The 24,586-nt window shown below is 38.3% G+C and overlaps 1 protein-coding gene across 7 annotated transcripts in view; it reads right to left on the bottom strand.

Moving 5' to 3' along the window:
* BCAR3 (BCAR3 adaptor protein, NSP family member) overlaps nt 1-24,586 on the bottom strand; it is a 115,432-nt gene that overhangs the window by 32,825 nt on the left and 58,021 nt on the right. For 6 of the 7 annotated variants that reach the window (XM_055724911.1, XM_055724910.1, XM_055724913.1 and 3 more), the window contains 2 exons: nt 21,658-21,985; nt 5,097-5,136 (listed from right to left, as the gene is read on the bottom strand). In XM_055724911.1, the coding sequence (XP_055580886.1) occupies nt 5,097-5,136; nt 21,658-21,985 (368 nt within the window). Of the gene's footprint in view, nt 1-5,096; nt 5,137-21,657; nt 21,986-24,586 lie in introns of those variants that run through there. The other variant, XM_055724917.1, reaches the window with a different exon arrangement.

Here is a 24,586-nt window from a genome sequence, read left to right as displayed (position 1 = left end):
TAAATTTGTGCAATTAACTATATGAACTATCAATAAACCTCATCACCTGATCGAAGTTCCCTGAAGTTGAATTAAACCCACAAAATATTGCCCTATCTTGCAAAACTACAGGTAACAACCAACACATTGGAATGCCATCAAAATTTTATTTTTAGTCGCGCTCCCAAAAGCCATGAATAACAATAATTTTTGTGAGTTTGCTTTCTAACAAAATCAAGGAGGAGTAAAAATAGAGAAAAAAATAAACATTATGGGGCCAAGAAAAACAAGAATCCTTCAGCAGAATTTCACAGAGGAATAATGTTTTTCTGAGCTGTAAACTTCCTCAGACCAGTGACAGTTTTTTCAAGTCTGAATCTAAATATAAACTTCCCTCATGACCACACTGAGCAGACAGTCAGTCACAAATTCTATTTTTCCACTAATAGATTAAAATACAACTCCAAAATCTCAGGCCATAATAATACTCAACTCATCGCTGATAAATATTTCTGTAATTATTAGTACTATATCCACAGGAAATGCTTGAAAGGTTTCCAGCCTTAATGATTGCAACAGAGACTTCTGTTAAAAGATCTTGAAGTATTTATAGTGAATAGGAATGGGACAGAAAGCTATCTTTAGTTCACATGAATTTGATCAAAATGGCTCACAAAAAGTTCTCTGACACACTCAAATCTGCCAGCACTTGATCCTTTCTCCCCTGCAGGAGTCTGTTCTGTGGATGTGCAGACTCAGGGTGTGGGAAGAACCTGCTGAGACTACCAATGGATCTATTATTTGGCTCATAAAACTTCTAAAAATCTCACAGAATGTACAACGTGCTATTGTTTCCGTAAATCTCTTTCATGACTTGGTTAGCAGCCTGACTCAAAGCAGTCTGGCCTGTTTTCACTTCTACCATAAAAGGGTTTTTTGAAAGAGCCATTTAACTGTGACCATGGTTTCAGCAACGCTGTGAGGACAAAGGAAGGGTTGAAGCCACATGGACACTTCAGTACTCAGACTCCAGCAAATAAGGACTTTTTTTTTCCCCCCCTCCTTAGAACTTTCTTTTGCATAATTAGCTCTCTTTATATACTGAATGAACTAACACATCAATATTCAAGATGCGGGAAACTGCCATTTGTGAGATGTAATTTAAAGTATTAGAAACCATAGTGCACCTACAGAGAGTGTTTTCTAAAAAACACCTTCAGAGGATTAATTTTGTAGTCAGCGCTTTCTGTCTTGAACAAAATAAAAGAGGAGAAAGAAATTATTTTGCCTTTCCTCTGTCCAGAGTATTTCTAGATACAAGAAATTCTTTCTATTACTTTTAGTCACCAGATTCTAGCAAGGAAAAGTTTGTATAAAAAGCAAATTGATACACTCAGTTTCCAAGTTTACCATCAGTCTCTCTACTCTACACAGCAACACCTGCTTGTAGTCACTACTGCCACAGTAAACATGATATTCTTTTCACTGTGAAACAGAGCACGCAACCGAAAAAATAACCACGTTACTTTTCCTCAAACCTGAATGAATTTTTTACATTCTATTTACAGTAGAGTCTAGTTCTGAAGAGATGTTGATCACTCCCCAAGCAGGAGCATGTTCTTAACAAGTATTAATTATCTTTCTTTTGGGACTCACAAGAACTCAAGTAGCACACTCGCATCACTGCAGAAACGGTGCTAATTTGCAGCTGTGAAGCTGCAAAATCAGCTGTGACCAGCTTCCCTTTTTAACATTACTTTTTTAAATCTTGCTAGTTCAAAACGAGCTGCTTGTCTTGGAGTTGAAGGAGACTAGGTATGCCTGCGTGGCCTGATAAAGCGGGTCGGTTTTGCGGATGGCACACATTTCATCGCACTGGATCCTTCAAAACAGCCAGCTACAATTAGCATGCTCGGGAGCAGCAAGAGTGGGGCTGCTCCCTAAGGGAAGGCGATCTGGGAGCACTGGGAGGGCAACACGCTCACCAGCAAGGTGCAGTCCCACAGCACCCAGACACAAGCAAGCTGAGCAGGGTGATGACACCAACGGGTCCTATCGCAGTCCAGTGAGCCTCACCTGAGACTGGGTAACAGCCCAGACCCGAGGTCCATCCACAGCACCCCAGCACCCGGGCTAGGGGCAGGCAGGCATAAGGCACAGCTCAGGCAGAGCCTGAAGGCTGCAGTCTGAGCTTAAATGCAGCACTTGGTCAGTGGGTGTGGGTGGAGGTCCTGGGGCTGGTCAGGACACTTACGGTCAATTAGTGCTTTCAGGGCTTGGATGTCGTATGCTTTGCTTGGGACTGTAAGTCGGGTAGAATCACTAGCAGCCAGATTACTCCAATACAACTTAAAACTAGTGTCACGTACTACTTTCAAAATAATGCAATTTTTTATAAGGCAGATTAATCCAAAGTCTCTCTTCTCTTTACAGTCTAAACAGCAAGATGAGAGAAACAAGAATCAGTATCAAGACTTTGTGTACAATTAGCTTGTTATAGTGTTAGTTTTGATGTATGCTTGATATACCATATGTGCTCAATATTCAAGTTTGTGTTTTCAGTCAGTCAATCAAGACTTCTCTGCCTAAAGACAAAACTAACTATATTTTCCTGTGCATCAAAAATATGAATCTGTCTCACAGAACTTTGGTATCCTGAATCAGCAAAACAGAACTCCCAAAAGCACTCTTTGGTTTTTTTCTCCCTCTTCTCTTACTATCTCTTCTTCATTTAAAGGGTTGGGTTTTTTTCACCACTGAAGCAACATCTGTCAAAGCCTACCCAACTGGTACCAACCCCACTTGCTTAAACTACATATACACACATTATACGTGAAATAGACCTGTGCAAATGGCAATAATGGTACAAGCACAGTGAGATTCTGCAGAAATGTATTCTTTCAGCTTTATAACTTGATGCTGGTGCTCATCAGCTTATACCTGACTTAAAACTGCCATCACAATTTATTCAAGGAGCTGAAAAATTTATAAACATTAATATAATGGTTACCATAAGGTAAGTTATAGAAGACAATGAACACATACTTGCTGAAACTTAAGCCAAATAAGGTGGTTCCAAGAATCTGTTGTTACAAATTCAGGTACATCTTTTACATTCATAGTAAACTTATAATAAATTATTGATGAGAATCCTCCTTTATTTGGCATTAATGGTAATTTTTTGTGTAAGAATACATTTCTGGAATCAGTTTTGTTAGTAACCTGGACTTTTACAGTAAAGAAATGTTTTTAGGGGCTATATTTATTAGAAAGCAATTTCTGCCTATTTTTTGAAGTTGTAGTTTAAGATTTCTTATCTAGAATTCCTGTTATAATATCATTGAACTGGGGACCAGACTCACAGTTGACTAAGGTAGTGATATGGACAGAAAAAACCTGAAAAAGAGAAAAAAGGGAATGGTAACCCTTGTGTTCTCCCTCGTAAGTCTCTTTTCCCCAGGCTTTCCTCCCCAACATCAAAGTTTTAATAACTAAGCTTAGCACCACTGCTATTGACAAGAGTCCAAGACAAGCTTCTACTAGAAAAGTTGAAAAGATCAGAAACCACATTTATAATATAGAACTTGCTGCAACAAGACAAGACACACATATTGATGAACTGGCACGTAAAACCTCTGCCTTCTACTTGGCCATATTATTAAAACTGTAAAAACACACTCTGCACAGCATAGTGCACGAGACACAGTAAATTAAATAGAGCAATTAACATGTCCACCGCTTTTGTTGCCTTTGGCATCCCCTCTTCTACAGCACTCTTCAGAAGGCTCTTGGCCTTCTCTATTTTGACTACTTCACCATATTCCGACTTCAGGCCGGGACCGAGGCCAGGGGCCTTGCAACACCAAGCTGTTTAGAGCAGAATTCCAGCAGCAGTCCTCAAAGTCCTTTGGCAGCCCCTTTTCCATGGACCTTTGTGTTCTGCTCTTCTCCTTTTCTTCTTCCAAACCCTAGTTCCTACCTCCACCCCAACCCCAGGCAGAAAGTCCAGCAAAAGAAGACCCCTCCACTCTTTCAGGCAAATTAATTCTCAGCACTTTCCTTTCATAGTCCCTTCTCGACACTGCATTACAGTCTCCTAGTTTACTACTTTGATCAACCTGAACCCTAACCTGGGCTCCTCTCCATTCCTATCAACACCCACCAAGGGAATTCCAGCAGCAGAACCCACCTGACTGGCTCTCCTCTGCCTTTTCCTCACCTGAAGCCTCACCTGTAGCAGAAATTCAGGTGTCTGAGAAATTCAGGCTGTCCACATGAACAGCTACAGAAATATCCTACATTCAAGGATAACCTGTGTTTATCAGACACTTCTCAGAAGATTACAGTCTTCTAAAAGACAGGTAACAGAGTCCAACAATTAAAGAAGCCCATTGTTGAGAGACATGACATAGAAGCCAGATTCTTTCAAGGTTCTGAGAAATAACGTTCACTTAAATGAAACATGTTGAAAGGTACTAATTCCATGGAAATTACAGCACTGCAAGAGAATCCCCAGTAAAGAATCACATCCCCAAGGCTTCTTCCAAAGTCTCTATATTGCCAATCCAGGACTGATTTTTGAATAAAACTTATGAATGCTCCAGAGTTTTTTATTTAGAAATATATTTTTCTACGTATACTTTTTTCCCAGCACTCTGATCTCGTACAAAAGGAAAACAGAACTTAAAATTTTGCCAGGATTCCAGTTACTTTTTGGACCAGAAGTGAATTTTTAGCTGTAATTTCAGTAAGTATATTGCTAAAACCATAAACCAAAATCTGACATTTTCATGATCCTTTTCAAATGTGTTCCTTTACTTGCCCAGAAATCCATAAGCAAGAAATAGAGATTCTTTTAATCTGTTAATAAAGGCAAGGTAACTGAAAGGAGGCCTCAGTATAAAAAATGCAACCTACCTCCAAAGCACAATGCTCACAAGTATTTCACTGAAACATACAGAAAACAGTCTGAGATATATATATATATATATAAAATCAGTTTTCCTATAGCAAAAGATAGATAGAAGCACTATTTATCTACAAATGGCTGGAAATACTCTGGCAGTGCTGGTTATATACAAAATAAAATATCTTAAGGGTAAGAAATGGCACCTTACCTTAACATATTCCAAGGTAGGATCCAGAATATTCTGATCTCTGCAAGAAAACGGGACATGGAGGAAGGAAGAAAGGACACAAAAACAAACAAACAAAAAAAACACAAATGGTGAGTCCAAATATAATCTCAAACTGAAGAGATGCATTCATATGAGCAGTAGGGTACTAGGTCATGTTAAAATCTTCATTGAAAACTGTGTGTTATAGCTAGATGGCCTATGCTACCTAGCTTTTAACAAATATATAAATAACTGATTTCTTCTAGAACGTTAGGTAGCGGAACCACTAGTAATTAATTTGGGAAATAAAAGTTAATTATACACTTTTAAGCAAATAAAAATAATATTGAAATTTCAACAAATGGCTGAAAATACTTATATACAACTTAAAACATCTGAAATCAAGTTAGGAAAGCTCTCCCAATGGCTTCTAAACGTATTTTTCTGCTTGTATGTCTTCCCTTTGAAAGGGCATTGCTAACACAAGAAAACAGGAAGCAAAACATTCACTTTTTATATAAAAAAGGCAAAGAATTAATAGATTTGCAATAGTAGAATGTTTCCTTTTATGATTGGAGAAATACATCTGGTTATTGCACTCTTTTAAAAAGTTCTCAAAATTATCATAATTTCAACATTGCAATTACTTGAAAGCCAGATAATCAAGTTATTGCCCTGTTTTAAAGAGAAAAGATCTCTTTGCAGGTTTTCCATACATACAGATGGCAAAGAGCACATAAGCCCAAGTGAAGAGCACTGCAATGAATTACAACTCTTTCCGTGAACAGAAATAAAAATAAGCACATACTTTCAAAGGCTTTTATATATTTGTTTTTGCTTGAGAGCTAGCAGGTTAACAGAGTTTGCAGTACACGACTGGATGCTTTCTACAGAACCTGAGGTGACATACATGGTGCTCCCTTAAATACAAACGTGTAACAGGCACAATGAAAACCTTGCACACTTAACAGAGATCAGGAGCTTGTTACAGCAAGCAAGTTTGCCACGTGGACAGCACATGTCCCATACATTTAGAAGAAGAATCCTGTTTGGTGGAAGTTGTTACAATGGTGTAACTGGAAACATAACAAGCAGCTTCAGATATATAGACACTGGGTTACACTGGAATCAACCATTTCTAAACTCTCTCCGTGGTTTTGAAAATGTAACTGTGTATTATCTGAAACAAAGTTATTATTTTAGACTCAGTTTTCAGTCTGGTTCCCTAATAGCTTTTAATGCTGAATGTCTACTCAAAGGCAAAACGGAGCCTTCCCACTTCTTAGCCCTGCCCATAAAGGATGGTACTAGATTACTGTTTTGCACTACCTCAATTACTTACCAAGGGGTCAAGTTCCATTCACAGCTTAGTTTTTTTAAAAAACAACCAACAATGCTGCTAAATTAAATGGAAATCAAATTTGGACCATTTGAAACTCTTTCTTAGCCAATATACAAAGAACAGGCAGCTTGGTAACTGTACACGCATGAACTATGTACAAGCATACCAGAGAAAACACAAGTAAAGCACAGAGGAAAAAGAAAAAGGAAGTTTCTAAAAAGAAAGTTTTCTTTCTCAACACTTTGCAATTTGACTGGGGGGAAAAAAAATCCCATTCTTAACCAGTTCAGCAAAGTCATTAACCATAGCTGAACTCTTCTCACATTCAAATGATCTGTGGCAACTTGTGCCAGTACCAAATGCTTCTGAAAAACTTTGCAGTTCAGTTCTTCACTTGCCTGTGGAATTTTTCAAGACAAAGACTCTACCAGCACTGCATACGCTGTGCACGCTCCAAAAGAACAAACTTGAGCAATAAGGCTAACAACTAGTTCACTTGCTTGCTTTGGCAGTGAGCACATTTTGTTACAGTCTGCATTTACAAACTCCGCTCCTGCAGACTACCTGTGCTACAGACTCCACTGTTCCCACCATCAGATACAAGACAAAAGATCTTTAGGACACATCAAGTCAAAGCAAAATGAAAGAGGCAGAAAAGCTTTAAGACAAAACACTCTATTTACTACTATATAAAGCGGGAAATCCAGAAGAGCTAGGGAAAGAAATGACCTACGTTTCCTTCACCATCCACATGACAAAAGTGCTTTGAAAATTTTGGCTTTAGGAAATGCAAGGTGTAACAAATCTCTTCACAAGAACTATAATATTTAATCCGGTAGACTTCCACAACAAAATGTAGGAAACCCTGCAATTCACCACAAGCACAGGTTATACATGAAGATGTTTATGTTGCAGCCCTATGCAGCTTGGACACCTTTCTCCTACCAGATCTACACCTCTCTCTCCAACTTCCCTTGTTGTCTAAGTCTTCATCTTTGCACAATTTTTTTGAAGTTATTTTAAAGGAATGGTAACTTCCATTGATGTGTAGTAACTAATAGTAAAGATTAAACTGCTGCATTTTCCTGTCATTCGATTCCACCATCATACTGACACATTATATGCAGAAAAACAGATTAAGCTGTTAGCCTAAATAACTAGGAACCAACCAAATGACTAGATCACAAAACTAACTCCTAATTTCAGCGTGCTCTTAGTAGCGATGATGTGCTCCTTTATGCCATATGCTCCCAGCAAAGGAAATCTATGTCAGGAACCTAAGAAAAATATAAAGCACTTATTTACCTTTCCATTTTCCCTCTCAAGGAATCTTAAAAAAAATGGTGAACCCACATACTTACTTCTTGTATTATATAATTTGCAGAAGAAAACTGATACTTTTAGATAACTACCAGATCAGATGAAAGGTACTCGCAAGCTCTGCCATCTCTCAATTCAACTGAAGGTTTGTTTCAATAATACTAAGTTCTTCATCTTTCATCAGATATTATTACACTTCAAGTAATGCTAATGTTTGTCTTCACAATGTGCTTAATTTTACAGCTGTATTCATTTGCATCTGTTTACCTACAACATGTATTAGAGTCTGCACGTAAGTCAACCATTACTGTGTAAACTGTGGGTTCACAGATTGCATTTTATTACACATTTTGGCTTCCTAATAATCAGATAAGCCTTACTTCCATTCAGATAAAAAAAAGCACATTTAATGCAGAAAGATGTCACCTGGAATAGATAAGTTTTCAGAACACCTCAAAGGCACGGTGTTGCGTAAGGGCTGCAGTAGGACATGCAGTATTGACTTCACGCTCTTTTCGTAACTCACTCTGTCACTGAAAGGAATTTAAGAACAGGATGCAAACACACTCCCACATTCATTTCAGGTATTCACATTGCTGCCAGACTCTTTATCACCTCATTTCATGACAAAACAAAATTCCCTTTCCAGGATTTTCTTGCTCATAGGAGGGGGAAAAAACCAGGCACCTGACTTGACACATGTTCTCCTGAGTAGCGCAAGTCCTCTGTTGACCCTCTTCCACATGCACAAGGTCTGTGGGGAAACTGTAGTAGCATAAACACTCCAATAATAATTCATCACTAAAAGAAAGCAGTTAGTCATCACAATCTTAACCTTCATGATTCTGAGGCTGTCCTAGCCAGAAACACATTCTTTCTAGAGCATCCCTACTGACATCTGACAACACCTTTCTCTCTGCTGGCTGATCCTGCAAACAGACAACCTTTTAAGCTCTTCCTACTAGTCCTTGGAAACTATCCTGATTTCTTTTCAGGCCAGCTATAAGATTCTTAATAGAATTATGGGGCTTTTTTGTACGTATGGGTTTCTTACTGATATTTCCAAGAAAATGCACTGAGCTTGAAAGTCAGACATGGAGCTCCAGAAACCCTACAAAAAGATGAAGACAGCAAGACAGCAGAAGATGTGGAGCTGCTCCTTTGCTCGCCTCCTATTCCCCCCAAATAAACTGTTGCAACAAGGAAGAACCTGGTGTCATACTGGTTGGAAGTGACTGTCTACGAGCAAGTACTGATACTTGGAGCACTGTGAGAACCAACGTAACTTCTCAGAAAACAGGGATTATTGTTATATATAGACTCCTTCAAGATACAGCTAAAGCTGACTGAGATGAGAAAAGGAATGCATTTCAGATGTTATTGGATGCTATTCTTCCACTTCCCAACGCCTCTAAATGATGGCCAAATGTGTGGGAAGAATTCAAGAAAACCACAACCTTTTGAAGTTGTCAACATCAGCAGTCATCAGCTAAAAGGAAAGAAAAATTCCTATAAGCACCATGGATCCTACTTCTGGTATGACAAAGTACTGCCATACTGCCAACTTCAAATCACGCACTGATTTGACGACATGTGCAACCAAACATGAAAATCTGTAAAGAAAACATCGAAGTCTGAGTAACTTATCACTCTTAAAAATATCTGATAAAGTTGTTATCTACTTATAATCAGTGCTACATCTGAAAAGTTGAACCCTGGAGTTCAACCCCAACAGAAGTTTTTTAGTTTGGTGGGTGCAGGAGAATAGCCAGAATCCCAGCAACTCAGAAACAGTCTTTTTTTTTTTTTTTTTTTTTTTTTTTTTCCCTCCAGATTCTGAGGTTTGTCCAATAGTTCTCTGTAGCACTGCTTCAATAAAGAACCTTTAAGCAGATATCCTGTGATCTTCCGCTGTTGATTCTACAAAATCCTCCACCTTTCTACTAACAATTGTACATTACCTTCTCTCTTTGTTGCTGTAAAGAATCCTGCAGCACACCGACCTTGACAGACCAAGCCATGTTAAGCATCTGCTTTCTCCAGGCCTTAGGCATCATCACAGACATATCAACCACAATTATAAATTAGCTGTGATCACTTTAACAAAATTTAAGCCTAGACACAATGCTACTATCAGAGATGCCCAAATCCTCGCCATCATTCAGCTATCATATATATATTCTTACAGCGATGGGTGGGAACTGCTGAATGGCCCTGAAGCAGCTTTGTGCTGCTCCACACTTCTATAAACATAGTTCTAGGAAAAACACTAGAAGACATTGCCAGTACTTGATGTATGAAATTATGTTTGTTTATTTTAAAGTGACCTTTGTGAGGGCATTTTCAAAAACATCTCCTTTCTGCTACACTGAAAGAGTGATCCCAATAACAATCAGAAGATTGTTCTTGCCAATACTGCCAATGCCATGGTGCCAACACCAAATCAGAGTGAAGACAATACAGGCTCAAAGGGAGCCCGAGAAACTGAAAACACACCAATCTGCTGCATGGCTGCTTACACAGACAGAAATACTATGAAGAGACCAGATGGGATCAAATGCCTTCTTCAATTTTTGTCTTTGAAATCTCTCCATCTATGTAGATTTAAGAAATACACTACTGAAGTATGAAGGTGCAAGTTCGAGCACGCTAGACATGCTGTCTTTAAGTATATGTACTGCAGACTGATATTTGTACTGTAAACTAGGGTACATGATCCAGTGATTTCATCCTCCAGCAGCTTCTGCTTCACACATACACTCCTACTACATTCCTAAGGCCATTCCACCCTTCTGTCTACAGCTGCACAGCACCATGGACATGACTCATAAACACCAGTGGAAACAAGTGCAAACTGCTGTGACTAACCACTTAATGACCTGCAGTTCACACAAGAACTGTACTCTTCAGTAATTAAAACTCAAGGAAAGATACATCATACTTTTCTGTGAATTAAATGAAATTTCAACTCAATTCATGCTTGTTCAAAATGCCCCTGCAGAGATGCTACTGCCATTTACTTTCACCACTTCAACCTTCTGCAACCCCTACGCTTGCTCCATTTTAACTATCGCTGCAGAAAAATCTACCCCATTTTTTCTACCTTTTCCAAATCAATTTATACTTCTGCACCACATACAGTACCGGTCTCTACAGCCTGTTCAAAAGCTCAGGCTAGGCATTCCCATTCTTTTTCCTTTGTTTTCCTGTACATTTGAGAGAGGGCCAAAACTCTGTTCTTCAAAACCCTTTTTAAACCTTCTATTCCCAAGACTGTTAAAACATTGTGAAAGTAGTGGCTGGGCAGTAAGACTTGCTCATCCAAAACAATCACTGTTTCTTCCCTTATATGTGTGCTGTTGTCTGTTGGCCTTCAGCTGACAATTCTTTAGAGTCAGTGCTTTAGTTGCTGTAGTTACTCAAAATCCAGCTACACATAATTTGAAGTGCTCAAAATAATTTAACCTTACAAAATTAATATGCACATTCCCAAAAGACTGACAAATGCTCAGCAGAATCACAGACTCCAGCAATTCATCTGAAATTCATGTAAATCTAGGTACAGTTTATTCACCAAGCATGGTTGTCACCCAGCTGGTATGTCTTTCAGGAATGTGTATTTGGACTGAAGCATAGGAAAGTTAATCCTTTGCTTTAGTACTGATTAAGATGATGGTGGGAAGAAGAACTGTTCTCCCTGTCTATTCCCTTATCCCAGTTTAAGAATCTCATTGCATTAAACGTCTCTCTACATTAAGATACTGCAAGCAAGCACTAGGAATATATCCCCCTATGTGACATTTAACTACTCAGTTGCACCAATTTCCTGTTAACTAACACAAATTTATAATCCTGTATTACAACTGATCGCTCATTTCCCCTCCTCACATCCCATCATCAAAACAGTTTGCACTTTGACAAGTTTGCACCAATGAGTTGCAACAAATTCAGAACACAACTCCGAGAACGTGCAACCTTAGCATGTAAAAGTGGCAAAAAATGGGCACGGGAGTACTGTTCCTTTATTGAAGCTGTTTAGCAAATGTTAGAGATGCTTGATTTTCCTTTCATGCATGTATGTTTCTGTGCTAAATTAACTGGTTTCTGCGGTAGTAGCTGAAATTCTTTACATGCAGAAGTGCCACATTATATTACCAGAAGAGACAAGAAAAATCCACTGGCTCTACATTTTTTTCAGCTACAGAACACAGAGACTGAAGAGACTTTTAAGAAAAACAAGTTGTCAAGTGAAACAAAGCAGTTTTGAAGTATTAAGCAGCATAGCAAGGGTATGGAAGAAGAGATGTGAAATGACTATAGCTTCTATAATACTTTCAGAAGCCAGCAGGTATCTCACAACCTATCACACTATCAGACTGTAGCACAGGAGAAATTGCAGTACAGTTTTGCCTTTTGCTAATAAAGACGTCCTGCTGAAAGGAAGGGGTACAGCTACAAATAGTATTTTCTGTATCAGAAGATGACAGATTAACAGATGCCTTGCAGCATATATACAGTTAGTAAAACTTCCGATATAGAAATGGTCCATCAATTCTAAAAATGCAAGGAGAGTTATCCTAGCACAACAGTGTAGTTATCTCTTCTGATTTGTTGTGTTCTTAAAAAGAAGGCCTCTAAAATGACTGCTGCCCTGATTAAGAGAAGTATTTACTAGAAGTAAGCACCTAAGTGCAGGTGAGAAAATAAGATATTTTAAAATCACAGCTGCCTTTTTGCTATGCACTTTCTACCTGCCTTCATTCAGGGACTGAAAAGAAAATAGTCACTTTCACATTTATCTGCAGGATTGTTGGTTGTTAGCCACAGGTACCGTTGTTATGCCCTGCAGTAATCATGGAAAGTTGCTCTCTATTTCAAACTTAAAAGGGGCAGAAAGGAAAATAAATGGTCACATGCGGACAGGAAGAAAGCTGGGGAAGCAATACAGTACTCGGAACAAGTGAACAGGGTGCTCCAGAATCTTTACAAAAGAGACCAGGAAACTGCAGAGCTAGAGGGAAACTCTGGGTGTGATGGAAGGATCAATCAAGAAACTTGCCACTACATACAGTATCCTCTGTCCAAAGAAGAGATGGCCTGAAAAGATTATGTTTTCAGGAAGTCTCTAAAAAATAACATACGCTCATATTGGTTGGTGCTTTAAGGAATCTGGGCTCAAGTTTACCTGGCAAGTCATTCATTAACAATAAGGTCCTCATGCCACAATTAATTTCAAACAATGACATAACTGTTCCCATCCCATATAGCACTTCTCTTCCTCTGCTCAGAAGCTGAAAGGCTGGGGCTTAATTAATCTCCACTATTAGAGAGATGGTCTCTCTTTCTGAGACATGTTGTACCGTTCCCCTCATCTCCCTCCCCCAAGACCCAACAGGGCAGGTTTTGGTAATTGTCACCTGTAGCCAGGTTTCCAAAATCCCCATAAAAAGCAAGAAGTGAAGCTTTGGTTCTGCAGTTCCATGTCAAGCAAGCAAAGACAGCAGATGTGAGCATCAAATGGGACCAAAGGGGTGAAGTGTTGAGTAGAACTTCACAACAGAAGAATCTGACTCCAACAATGTACAGAAGGGGTGCAAAAGGCAGACGAGCCAAAACAGAAATGACCCCCAAAAGTTAAAGGATAAAAGGATTTGGTACTGAATGTAAGCAGAGAACAACTATTGTTTTCTGCTTATACAACAAAGCATTCCTTCTACCACAAACATCTACCAGCTTTATGGGTAGCTCTGTTTCACCTCTGAGACAGCAGAGGTCAGATGTGCAGGTGCATGTGTAAGCAGGACACATCAAGAGAAAGAATGGGAAATTCTGGGACAAAACCCACAAAGCTTTGGCAACATCTAAGGAATTCTTCCTTTTGAAAAAACATTTATGTGTGCATGTGTATGCAGCCCTAAATTCACCATACTTGCCTTATTAAAAAAAAAACCCACAAACTCACAGTCTGTTTCAGCTTCTTTAGAAAACAAAACTCATACTAAGAGGAAGTTTCAGGCATTGCACCAAACCCATAACTATTTTTATTTTAAAAAGTCTGTGGTTTTATTAAAATTTCCTCCCCACCTTACCCAAAAATTTAAAGGGAACTAAAGATATTGATCTTCTTCCTGTTAATCTTGCAAGTATTTTCATATCTGAAGAACTACATTGCATTCTATAACACAACAAATAGCATTATTTACTTTTCTCCACACAGAAAACATGCAAAATACATATTTTACTTGATATATTCAAATCACGATAAAATTTTATTTTTATCTTCATTTTCAAAGTGCACCTAACCACATGCTGTTAAGTGCACACACAGTTTATAAAAGTAACACATATTCAAACTAAAATTATGCAACAAATAACACTTTCCAAATCAACAGAACAAAACAAATGCTGTCTAAATACCCACCCCACCCCATTCTTAGAACCCAAAGAAAACCAGACTTTGCAGCACCTGGAAAAGCAAAACAGGCTGCAAATTCTGGCAAGGAAGAAGCAAATCCCCGAACAGTGTGCGCCTCACCAAGTACTGCCCTGCCAGCTCTTTTCCATTACAAAATAACTCAATTCAAGGACTTCAGCAGGTCTCATCTATTGTAGTAATGCCACTAAGAGAAAAGGAAAAGTTTCAGGAACCCAGAACCCAGCCATTGATGGCTTTATACATCAAGACTAACACATTGCTAACTTCCAAATGTACTGCCCTCCAAGGACAAGGTCCTGCCAGAGGACAGAGAGCCTGCTTAAGTTTATGCTGATGAAGTTGCCCTATTAATGTCACGGATACTAGTCACATTTAAAATCGCATATTTTTCCCCCCTGGACAGTTATATAAGATGAGACAAGTATGCAAGTCTCCCCCAAATAAACATGCAGAGCCTTGAAGGGCACAGAACATCCTAAACAACCAGATAAACTAATCTACTACTCTAGAATAACTCCCTGCTGTAGCAATAGAAAGTCCAATGCTAGTTAACAGCACTTTATCTGAAATAATAGGGGGAAAAGCTGACATAGAAAAACAAGAGGAAAAAAAAAAAAAAAAAGGCTGGTGATGATTACTCAAACTAAAAGCCTGAACTCTAGCTAAATATACAGTTGGACACAACTATCATACTTTCAGAACTACAGAAATTAAGTGTATTCTTACCATGTGTATGTAGATACTTCAGGCTAGTCTATAAAATACACTTTAAAGACCATCTGCCACATTTTGATCTTTTGCAACCGAGTTCAGTGAGCACTGGAGGACATTAGAGCTACTGGTTTGCCCATTTCCTCAGTGAAAGAATCAAGCTAACCACAACAAGCTGACTCCCACCACACACCCACCAGATTCAATTTTCCTTTTTTAAGAGCTCTGAACCATGTTAAAAAACTGTTGGATATGAACAGTATGCATTTTGGCAGAGTAAAAAGAAGCTGTTATGCCTTATCTACCTACAAAAAGCTGCAGTTTGTAGCCACATGGATAAAAACAGACGTAGTGTTGTACCTACAATCACATTCAGGACTTCTAGCATAGCCTGGAATTCACAGGGCTTAAAAATGCAAAATCCAGACAGGAGAAAAAGGAGGAAAGATTAAAATTATAGCTCTGCAGTTACAACTCTGCGCTTCTAAGTATACAGACAGTTAAAAGAAAAGCTTTACAAACTAGGGGGGGGTGGGGGGTGGAATTAATTCTGACCAGCCAGTAGGTCAGAACCTCTCATGAACAGTGATAAAACAAAGTATCCAGGGCATTAGGCATTATATGTGATTTAGAGAAATGCACAAATTATTTTGATTTCAAGTCAGTCTGAACAGTACAGCCCTACTGTTTATCAGTGACTCTTTTTAAAATGTCAGTATAGACAAAGAATGGAATTTGAACAAAAAGTTGTCTTTGCAAGTGTGAACAGATAAAATGGCTACCGGAAAGACAGCTAGTGAAGAGGAATTAAACCAGCATGTATTCACAAACATCCTCTATAACAGGAAACAGTCAGTGTAAATTAATGTCAGCTTTGTTTGAAGGCTTTAATTAGCATGAAAGATCATTTCTGCAAGATGGTGCGCTTCAACACTTCCTAGGGAAAGGCTCAGCAGAAGGAAGATAGTGATTTAATGCAAATGTGCGACCACACAGTTTCTCCTAAAATATCCAAAGCTCACCTCTTTGAAGAGTCCCATACCACACACAAAGAAAAGGACAAAATTAGTTCATCTTTCTTTCCATAAAATGCTATATTTCTTATACACATACTTTTTATTATTATTAAAATTTTTATTATTATTAAAAGAAATTAAATTATCTTTTCTCAAATGTCTGAGTTGGACACACATGAAACACTAAGGGCTGTAAATAGGCATGTTACTCTACAAACTGCATAAAAAATTAGTATCTTTGTAAGAAATTGTATCTAGCTTTGATTTTACTACTGTGCTAGATTATCTGTCCTAAATTTTGTATTAAATCCCTTCAAACCATCATGAAGACAGGAAAAAACCAAACCAAACCAACCAAACAAACAAAACCAAAAAAACCCCCACCAAACCCCCAAAAAACAGTGCAGACTGTGCAAATTTGGATCCTATTTCTGGCCTCTTGACAGTTTACAATTTCACTCCAGAACTATTATTAAACTGAATTTCACTTAATTTGTTACAAAGCCTGTTTGTTTCAACAGGAATACAGGCTGGGTTTTTTCCTATCACTTTGCAGGCAATAAAGGAACTGCCAGTACTGAGAAAGGAGTATCTTTTTCCTTTCCTCCACTGTGCTTTAAGCTGATTATGAAGATCACATCTTTATTAGCCTGATTCTCGAAGAACACAAGGTTGGAACCACCATACCCCTTCCATTACTTCTCTCCCTACAAAACAACTTTGGAACTAATGACCTGTTTGACAGTGAGGTATCAAAAATATATTTCTTTCTCACCACTACAAAAAAATAAGTGGCTAGAGGCAGCAGAGGCAATGACTTCCTCCATGACAACTTGCCAAGAGGAAGACTGTGGCACGAGGTTTAAAATTTATTAGTCAAAGGATCCACATAAGAAGAAACACTGAATACCCTAACCACGGAAAAAGCCTTAATTGATGTTTATTCTATACTAAGCACTGAGGAATACATGCAGTAGCACCCGTGACTATGGAATGGATATTTGTGTGTCTTGCAAAAGTATTAATTTCAACTTAAAACCCCAAATGAAGGAAAAACCTTCAGAATATGTCACGCTTCTCCTTCTTCTTTCCCTGGTATGTGGATTGGCATAGATAGTATATATGCAGCCCCACTGAAATTCAAACAAAACACAAGCCTTGTGTAAGAAACATGTCTTTTGGAATCAGATTCTGTTAGTCTTTATGAAACTGTTAGATTTTTTTTATTAGGAAGTTTAGGAACACAGAATACTATAGGTGTCATTTGCCAGACAATCCAAGAAGCAAAGCAGTTACTTGTTCTGCTATCTTGCAGTCACACTGTCTCATGAAACATACAGCACAGTATCAAAACTGGAATCTACTTTTACTATGGAGTATTTACAGAAGATTCTTTGCAAAAGTCTTTGCTCCATTCCATCTTAACAACTCTCAGAAAGTCCTTGCATCTCTACAATGGGGAAACATTTAAGTATCAGGGTCAGCATCAGACCCACAGAGGTAACTACTGCCTTAACCCAAGACTATATCCAACTGGGTACTGTTGACATCCAACTGAAATACTGTAGAATGTTGATAACGGTCTTTGACAGCTGCCATTACCACTACATTCAAACTTGCTGTGACAGTCCTAATTCTGTACTGCTTTTAGGTCTTGTTTACCTGAGTGATATTTGGCTGCATTTATGAAAAAGCATGAAAATGTCGGAAGTCTGTTAAAGTGGAATGTAAGTCAGGGAGAACCACAACCATCCAAGCACACCAGCAGTTCCAAGTAGAGACCATTCCTTAAGTTAATTCAAGTTCTGGTTTGTGCTTTTAACACCACGAGGCTACGACTCATACCTCTCTGGCTTTTGCTTAGAAGTAGGTATGACAAATCTTCCTGGTAAGGACTGCAGACTTGTGATGTGTTGGTCACAGAAAAATTAAAAGTGAGCTTGACATTTCCAGTATTCCTTTATTTGAAATGAAATATGCCTTGTAAGATCTATAAAGAGTCTAAAATTATGCAAATAATAGCGCTAGCATTGCCTGTGAAAACTAGGAAAGTATTGGACAGCGAGGGAAGAACCACTTACCCTTCCCAAAATGCTAGAATAGAGAAACAAGAATTATTCTACTTCCCTGGAGCAGATACTAGTCAAGATAGCTGCACAAGACTATGAGTATCAGCATAGTGAAATGAAGCATTTGATACAGCAAGTATTCTTTCCCTCCGGAAGAAAAGCAGGAAAAATGTCTGGGCTGACCTCCTTCCTCATGCGCACAAGTGTGAAACTTTAGTATTTAAAAAGAGCTTGGAAATTCTGGGTTTCATGACGACAGCCAGAAGACACAGGGCAAAAAAAACAGTACAGGTTCTATCAACAGATCTGCATTGGAACAATTTTACTTTTAAATAAAGGCATCATAATATAAGGCAAAGCTAATAAAGATGACCCGCAGACCAGGTGTCAAAGAGAAAATCCACTTGTGCTTTATTTGCATTTAATTGTCAACATCAGATAATAAAGAATATTAAGCACAAGCAGCTTTACAGTTTTAAAGGCTGAAATAGAAATTCCCTCTTGAACGTCCTTCACTTTAAAGAGGGAATTCTTATTTTTACCAGTAAAATCAACCTCCAGGCATTTTCAAGAGCTCAGCTGCTTTTAACTTTGGCCATTTAATTATTTCTAAAAGAATCTAAAAATCAGATATAGGCTTTCTCAAGAAAGAAAACTTTTTTCCCCTTGAACTATCACAGGTGTACACTACCACACCAAGCAGAAGAGAACACAATCTTATTGTATTGAAAGTTGACAAAATAATTTCTCCAAGTTTTCAAAAGTGACTATCAGGTTTGAAGAGACTTCTTTTGGGTTTCCCTCCACCCACCCCTGGAACTGCACAAATTAGTTACAAAAGCATCTTCTAATGTTTTAATATGTCAGAATTTTATTTTTCCATGTTAATCCTGAAGATACTAGAAATTTTTTAAAGACATACTATTTCTGTTCAGATAGAATATAGTCCTACAAATAAATTGCCATACATACAACTGCATCTTGGATAGAGAGTATTGCAATTCAGTAGCTGTAATACAAGACAGGACAAAATTTTCTGGAAATCAGAGAAGTTCCATTAGGGAATGCCACAATTCATTATCTTTCTCCTATTCTCCTCACCTTGGCTTATTTTTTTGTTCCAGAAAATTATGTATTGTGTATCTAAGTATTAAAGATTTTATTACTCCTTTTGAATTATTGAAAATGTTATCATGGTTGTATTTTTTAAATTAGAATTTATCAAACAAAGTGACATGCCTGAGTCCAGTACTATTGGATCCATGCGCATGCGAACACTGTAATCCTAATGACTAGTAGTTCTGGCCCACTGACATTAGATACAGCACTTGGGTTGAACAATGCATCATGAAAAAGTGTGATCAATATGTGTGTTCACGCTTTTCATATTTGTGAACAGCATTACAGCAATGAAAGACTGATTTACTCCTGAATGAGAATATCCATGCAATGCTATGCTGTTTTGCAAGCCCCTACACTGAAAAAAGATATTACACAGCTTTTTTGATAAGGAACATCGACTTCCCTATACTATTAGTCCCAAGTAATTTCAACCTGAGTGTAAGCATTAGAACGTGTACCTTGGCATATATGGCAGAATGCTTACCACAGGAAAATAAGGACTCACTCTCTGGAATTTCTTTTAAAATATACTAACGAAAGGTACAATGTCATCCCAAGAAGACTCAAGAAGTAATATAGTTGCTGACTGTCAAATTGGTAGTGACTTCTGCTCTAATACAATTGGCCTGTCAGGTCATGGAGCAGAACATATAAAGATGCATTGCAAAAAAAAAAAAAAAGAAAACAAGAAAGGAAAAAAAAAAAGGCACAAATTAGAAATTGTTACCACAGCATTCTGTGTGTGTTTTAGCAAAGCAACTGAAAGATCAAACACAAGAACAGCACTTGCTGCTATGGCTCAAAAGACAGCTTCTACGAACAGGCTGCACTAACAATATTGTTTGAACCCCTTATTTCAAAAGCACCATGTTTTAATTCTGATCAGGCAGAACTTCTTGACATTTTCCTCTCAAGCATTCTCATTGCTTGTGCAAATGTGTTCTTCACAGAACAAGGAAAGTTATCAGTTACAAGTATAAATATACTTAATATGGAAGCTTTGGTCTCCCAAGAAATCAAAACATCTCTCACAAATCTTGTTTAGTAACTGCTCTTGAGAAGAAAGACGTAAGACAAAAACTTCAGTGTACACCACCACATTCTTTTTATGGTAGCAGAATAGCAACCTGGCTGCTTGTGTTCTTTAGAAGTACGCAAATCAAAGCAGCAAATTATATTAAAAAGCCAGTTCATGTAAGGAGGTACACCTCAGAGCTCAGTGACAGAGGAATACTAAACACACTGAGGCCCTTTCGTCTTTTAATGTGAATGGGGTATAGAGAAGAAAAACGTATTATATTATATTCAAATGAGAAGAGAGCTTGGTCCCGTATGCCACAAGCAAAAACCATACAAAAAACAATCTACACACACAATGGCACATAATTAGAACTGTCATTCCCTCACAAGATTTGAGAACAAGAAATCTTATAGCGATGGACACAGCAAGACCATAAATCCTAATGCAGAAGTTGTCATTTTGTTATCTTTTCTCAATCTTTTAAGTCTGTCACCCAAGCAACCTAACACTCATCTTTGTGCCTTTAACTTACTCCCTGCATTACACTGATTTCTTCTTGTGTTAGCTGGAAATTTTTTCCTATTTTGTAGACCTCAATATCAGAACAATAACAAAAAAAGGACATTTACAAAATTAATTGCTTTTTTGTTAGCAACGCAGTATCAGTGATGATAACAGATTCCCAAAAGAAACACTAGCTACGAGAGCATAATTATTTCTCAAGAGTCATGGATATTATAACCAGGAAGTCAGACGAGAACAATAAACTGGGATAATTTGCCATTAGCTCAGTGTATGTTGGGTTCCACTGAATCGTCAAGAAAAACAGCTCACATGTAGCTCTAGGTTGGAGGCGGATGGAACACCACTCCCCTCCTCTGCACTCCATCTGTATAAGCATGGAATCCAAATCAAAACAAAGTTTGAACAGTTTGACTTCTTGGTTAAAACTGCTCTGTCAGAATGATGCAAGGGGTCATTTCAAAGCAATTCAGGGACTTCTAGAAGATTCTTCTGGGGGAATAGTACATGCAACGCTATACCTCCTAAACAATCAGAGGCAAGACCCTAGTCCTTAAAAATTATTTTTAAAAACTATACAGATGTCAAAAGAAAGCCTACAAATCCAAATAGCTAGATCCCACAGAGAGTGGTATAGAAGGTTATTTTAAACAGGCATGAGTATTTAACAGCTCATATACTGACCTTACTGCAAAAGGAGAATTATTTTCAAGTCTGAGCTATTAAGTTAGTAATTTTTTTTTAAAAAAAAGAAGAAATTCTCAGAATTCCTGATATATATGCATCAGAGATTCACTATTCTCCCCACTTGTTTCACGATGGTTTTTTGTTTGGCTTCTTCCATCAAGACCTAAACTGAGTACTATGGAGAAAAATCAGCCTCTGTTAGAATGCAGAGTTATCACAAACAGCTGCACCTATAATTGGACATTGAGAAGTCCAGAAAAACACATAACAATTCCTATTCAACAAACATAAGTAAATTAAGGTTTTACAAGATACCTGGCATGGAGTTTGTTGCTCTTCCCATTTTGTGAAGGGTACTCTTCTATAACATGCTGGACAAAAGGCGGCTGCTGCCGGTGTGTTCTGGTATATGGCAATGTTCCCATGTGGCTAAACATATCACAAGACCTAGTGGGAATTGTCCCCTTCTTCTTCCTGGGGAGAGTGCCATGGATAGAGATGTCTTGAAAGGAGTCTGAGCGATACTCCGTTGGTGAAGGTTTAGTGGTCAAAAGGTCCATGGAAGAAGCTAATGAGAACTGGTGGTTCGCTGGGCCATTTCTGGAAAGACTTGAACATTTTCCTGCAGCTATCATTTTTGGTTCTGCAAAAACAAAACCAAGATTCATCATAGTGCATCAATCATTGAAGTCCCCACTTTAATGTCAGTTAAATAGCATGACTAACAAAGGCATCAAAAATTGAACTGCATATGTCAAGATGTAGCCTGTATCATAATCCAGTCATGTTGCACCCAACTGCATGTGAAGCACACATTGCATGTTAACTGTTACACGTGTGAAAAGTCACAAAAAAACCCAACTGATCTAGACACACATGCAAGAGCAGGCCCTGAGCAATTCTCCATTTTTATGCACCAAGTTCCTCCTCTTTGCTCCTTCACATCCTCTGAATACTCAGACATCAACTTAGATTCATTAACAAAAAGCAAATTTTTAGGAACATTTTGACAAAAAATAAAAGGCACTCAACAGCTTGGTTTGGAAAATATGCTTCTAAACCCAGTAGCTGGCACAATGTGAGGAAAAAACTCTTTCTGAAGAGTGTCTTGCTCAAGTAATAAATGTAGCACAGAAGTGGTCACGTATTTCTAACAGGCTGTAAACTGAAGGGCTCTACCCAAGAGATAAGGGCAGGAGCAGATTACTGGAATTCTCTTCTTCTGCATGCACTGCCTGCTGGCTCAAATCGTTGTTGACATTAGGGATTTGCATAACTGTCAGTCTCTCGCACAATCAGTTGTAGCCTGCTGTACAGTAGAGGTTTTTCTGTTATCATTAACAAAAAACCTTCACGAGACAAACACTTCGGGCACATTAACAGATTGCTGTTCTCTTTCTCAAAAAATGCTGCCTTGTGCTTACTTTGCAGTGCTTTATTACAGAAGACAGGCTGCCTTATCCTATCCAGTTATATCAGCCTGCAAAAGCCACTCTATGGAACATACACACAGACTTAAAGGTCAACCAGGCCCACACTATTTAACCTAGGTGGTAGTCAACCAGGTGCTTCCTAAAAAAACTGGAAAAGCCACAGAAGCGGCAGAGACAGATATGGAATCAGAAAGCAGAAGAGCTTTTGGAAATAACAGTTGTGGACAGGGAGAATCTGTTCTGATGCTGGTGAAGTTTCATGCTGAAAAACAGGAGTAGCACCCTGAAGGCCCAGCAGCCTGGAAGTCAGCTGCTGACAGCTGCACAGGAATTCCTCTGGGTTTGGGGAATGCACAGGTGTTGCAAGGAAAACAGAGCTGCCTCTACAGTCCTCCTGCTCCTTCCTCCAGCCTCAGTATCACAGGTACTATCGAGTGTTGCTGCACTTGAAGCCATTGTTACCTCTACCCAGAGGTGATCCTAACAGTAACACTAAAGCTGATCGCGAATTTATAAAAGAATTCTGCCATTTCCTCTCAGCTGCACTGCAGAGATGCACAGGCGGGATAGGGTTTCCAGACTTCAACAACAAATCCCTTCCCACTTCTCCCTTATTGAAGGTCCTACAATAAACACTCACCGATCAGAAATGATAAATAATAATTAGCCTCTTTTTTTAATCTTCAGTTTGACAAAGCTCTGTCTGAGATACTATGTACTATAGTAGAAAAGCCTCTGGAAACAACACCTCTGTTCAGAGAGAATGTTTAACTTTGGTCAGGTTTCTTGTTGAAAAGAGTAGAAAAGAGTTAAGAGGTTAACAGGAACTGACATTTTTAGTTAGACAGATCCAAACAGAATTCAAAACCCTAAAGAAAACACACTCACAAAAAATCTCCCAGAAACTATCATATGGGCCCTTGATGTGAAACACTAAATCACCTCTCCATTTATCATGTCATTTGAGGACACAGTTTCTGCTGGCTAGTATTACAAATATTGCATAATTATTTTCAAAATAATAAAAAGTTTTTAAAAAAACCAAACAAACGAAAAAAAAACCTGGGCTAGAGATAGGACGATCGAAAATGCAAACACTTACCACAAAGCTACAACCTCCTATAGCTAAAGTAAACTGATAGAGTTTGTTTCCAGTAAATTCAGATTTATTATTAGAGAGTATCTCAAACAATAGGGGAAAGAAAAGCTTCTTAGGATTCACACAACCATTTGAAAACACATCTTTATGTATTTACTGTAAGGAGGCAACAAACACCATTTATAGAGTCTGAAAAACTGGAGGCTAGCTTGCTCATATTGCACAAACATGTTGTTATTCTCCTTCTGGGGTCTGCTGAGATTCTGTACTTAATAATTCAACTTTCTTATTGGCTTCTAAAAAACACCTCCTAACCTCTGAATTCTGACTATTTAAATTCAGGTTATCCAGCCAGAAGAGATTTTTCTTAGGTTTTCCTGCAAGATTATCACCCTGAAATGAAACACATGGTATTTCATGCAAATGGGTATCAAAACCAGGCAGTTACCACTACAACCAATGAAAGCTTCAGTTGAATAGCTGACACCAGATGAGTCCACGATAAGCTTACAATAACAGTAAACAGTCAACCACTTTATGTTTGAGGATCCATAAAGAAAGCTGAGAACTCCCTCTCCTAACCAAATCACAGGAAAGTTATAGCAATCCAGTAGGTTTCCACTCCAACAGTTTGAAAATTCTCAACAAATATACGATACTCTGAAATACAGCATTTCCCATTTAACCTCCCCTCCTAAGAAGCCCTTCTTAA

The sequence above is a fragment of the Falco cherrug genome, chromosome 12 (genome assembly GCF_023634085.1).
Source record: "Falco cherrug isolate bFalChe1 chromosome 12, bFalChe1.pri, whole genome shotgun sequence".
In the NCBI taxonomy this organism is placed as follows: Eukaryota; Metazoa; Chordata; class Aves; order Falconiformes; family Falconidae; genus Falco; species Falco cherrug.
The sequence above is the reverse complement of the archived record's forward strand: the minus strand, read 5'-3'. Positions and strand labels throughout refer to the sequence as shown.